The sequence below is a fragment of the Penaeus monodon genome, chromosome 23 (assembly GCF_015228065.2).
Source record: "Penaeus monodon isolate SGIC_2016 chromosome 23, NSTDA_Pmon_1, whole genome shotgun sequence".
NCBI lineage: Eukaryota > Metazoa > Arthropoda > Malacostraca > Decapoda > Penaeidae > Penaeus > Penaeus monodon.
In genome coordinates this window covers 32776911-32778198 of record NC_051408.1, presented here as the reverse complement: position 1 = coordinate 32778198, position 1288 = coordinate 32776911, and the positions used below count along the sequence as shown (strand labels likewise).

Genomic DNA, 1288 nt, shown 5'->3' with positions numbered 1-1288 from the left:
CAAGACCCATCAGCTGAGGGGGATTCTTGCGGGAGTGGCTAAACACGTACTGTGGTCGTAGGTGTCCCAGGATCAGCACAACCTGTAAATTGGGTTGTTGGGATTAGTGTGTTTAGGACACCATTGTGGGAAGGATGAGAAGGAAATGTAATTTTTTTTGTTGTGGGGTTATGCTATGGAATTTAGGTTCCAACAAACAAAGAGTATGGCAACTAGTTTTAAAAAAAACTGAGTTACCCCAACAAAGCTCTGCGCGATCAAAGAAAACCGAGTACAAATGAGAAAGAAAACGGATGAAATCCGTCCATCTTTCATCGTCATCGGCATCAAAGCCATTACGGAATACATAAACCAAAATCTTTATTCCTCATGACAATCCACTCAAATACTAAACTTTAAAAAAATATATAACCCCATATATAACCACGCAAAACTTACCCTGTATCCCGAGCTCTTAAAGTGGCAACCTCTCTTCGTTAGCGTCGACTTCATGCGGATGCAGAAGGCTCGATCGAAGCCCTTGAACATGGAGGCGCTGGAGATGGTCATGGATGAAGCCACTGCGGGGTTAAGAGGAAAGGAGACGATGGCGGTGAGGTTTATGGGTCTTGGTTCTCTTGGTGAGGTTCATGCAAGAAGATTTTAGTAAATAAACGCCGTAATAGCTGTGCATTGAAGAAACGCTGGAGAATACCTATGTTGCTTTATTCACGGACAGGGCATTCGACTTTCAGTAGTCGGTATCAATGACGTTAAAATTGTTCTTTCTACTATTTTTGGCTTTTCCACCTGCACCCATCTGTTGCATTTCTATTGCATAGGGAAGGGAATATTAGATAATACCAATCACTATATCAACTTCAGCAGATAAATAAGAAATTATTATCAAAACAACTGTAGTGGTTTGAATTACAGTCTATTTCGAGAAATAGAAACTGATTGTTTATATAAACCTAGCAAGAAAATCACCTGAAGGGAAGTGAAGAAAAACTGAAGACAGAAATTATTAACAACGGCAATAGAAAAAAATAAAAGATTTATGCTTTATCGTATGTGAGATAATTTGAAGGGCTGCTTAAAATATTTGTACAATCGTCTTGTTTGAAAATATGATCAACCTAATATTCAGCTGACTTACCATTAACTAAAACATGTCACTAAAGATCATTATATTTGATACACTTTATCTCTAAACATTCGCACATGCTAAAGAGACATACACGCCAACATATTACAAATCACATAGCTAAAAAAGGGACCTATTATCCATGCAGATACAAGCAAAGAT

General features: G+C 38.2%; 1 protein-coding gene across 1 annotated transcript in view; it reads right to left on the bottom strand.

The window, feature by feature from the left end:
* Window positions 1-1288, bottom strand: part of LOC119587931 (protein trachealess-like) — a gene marked incomplete in the record, with an annotated part of 132256 nt that overhangs the window by 5859 nt on the left and 125109 nt on the right. The window contains 2 exon segments of the mRNA XM_037936641.1: window positions 1-82; window positions 439-560. Coding sequence (XP_037792569.1) covers window positions 1-82; window positions 439-560 — 204 coding nt within the window.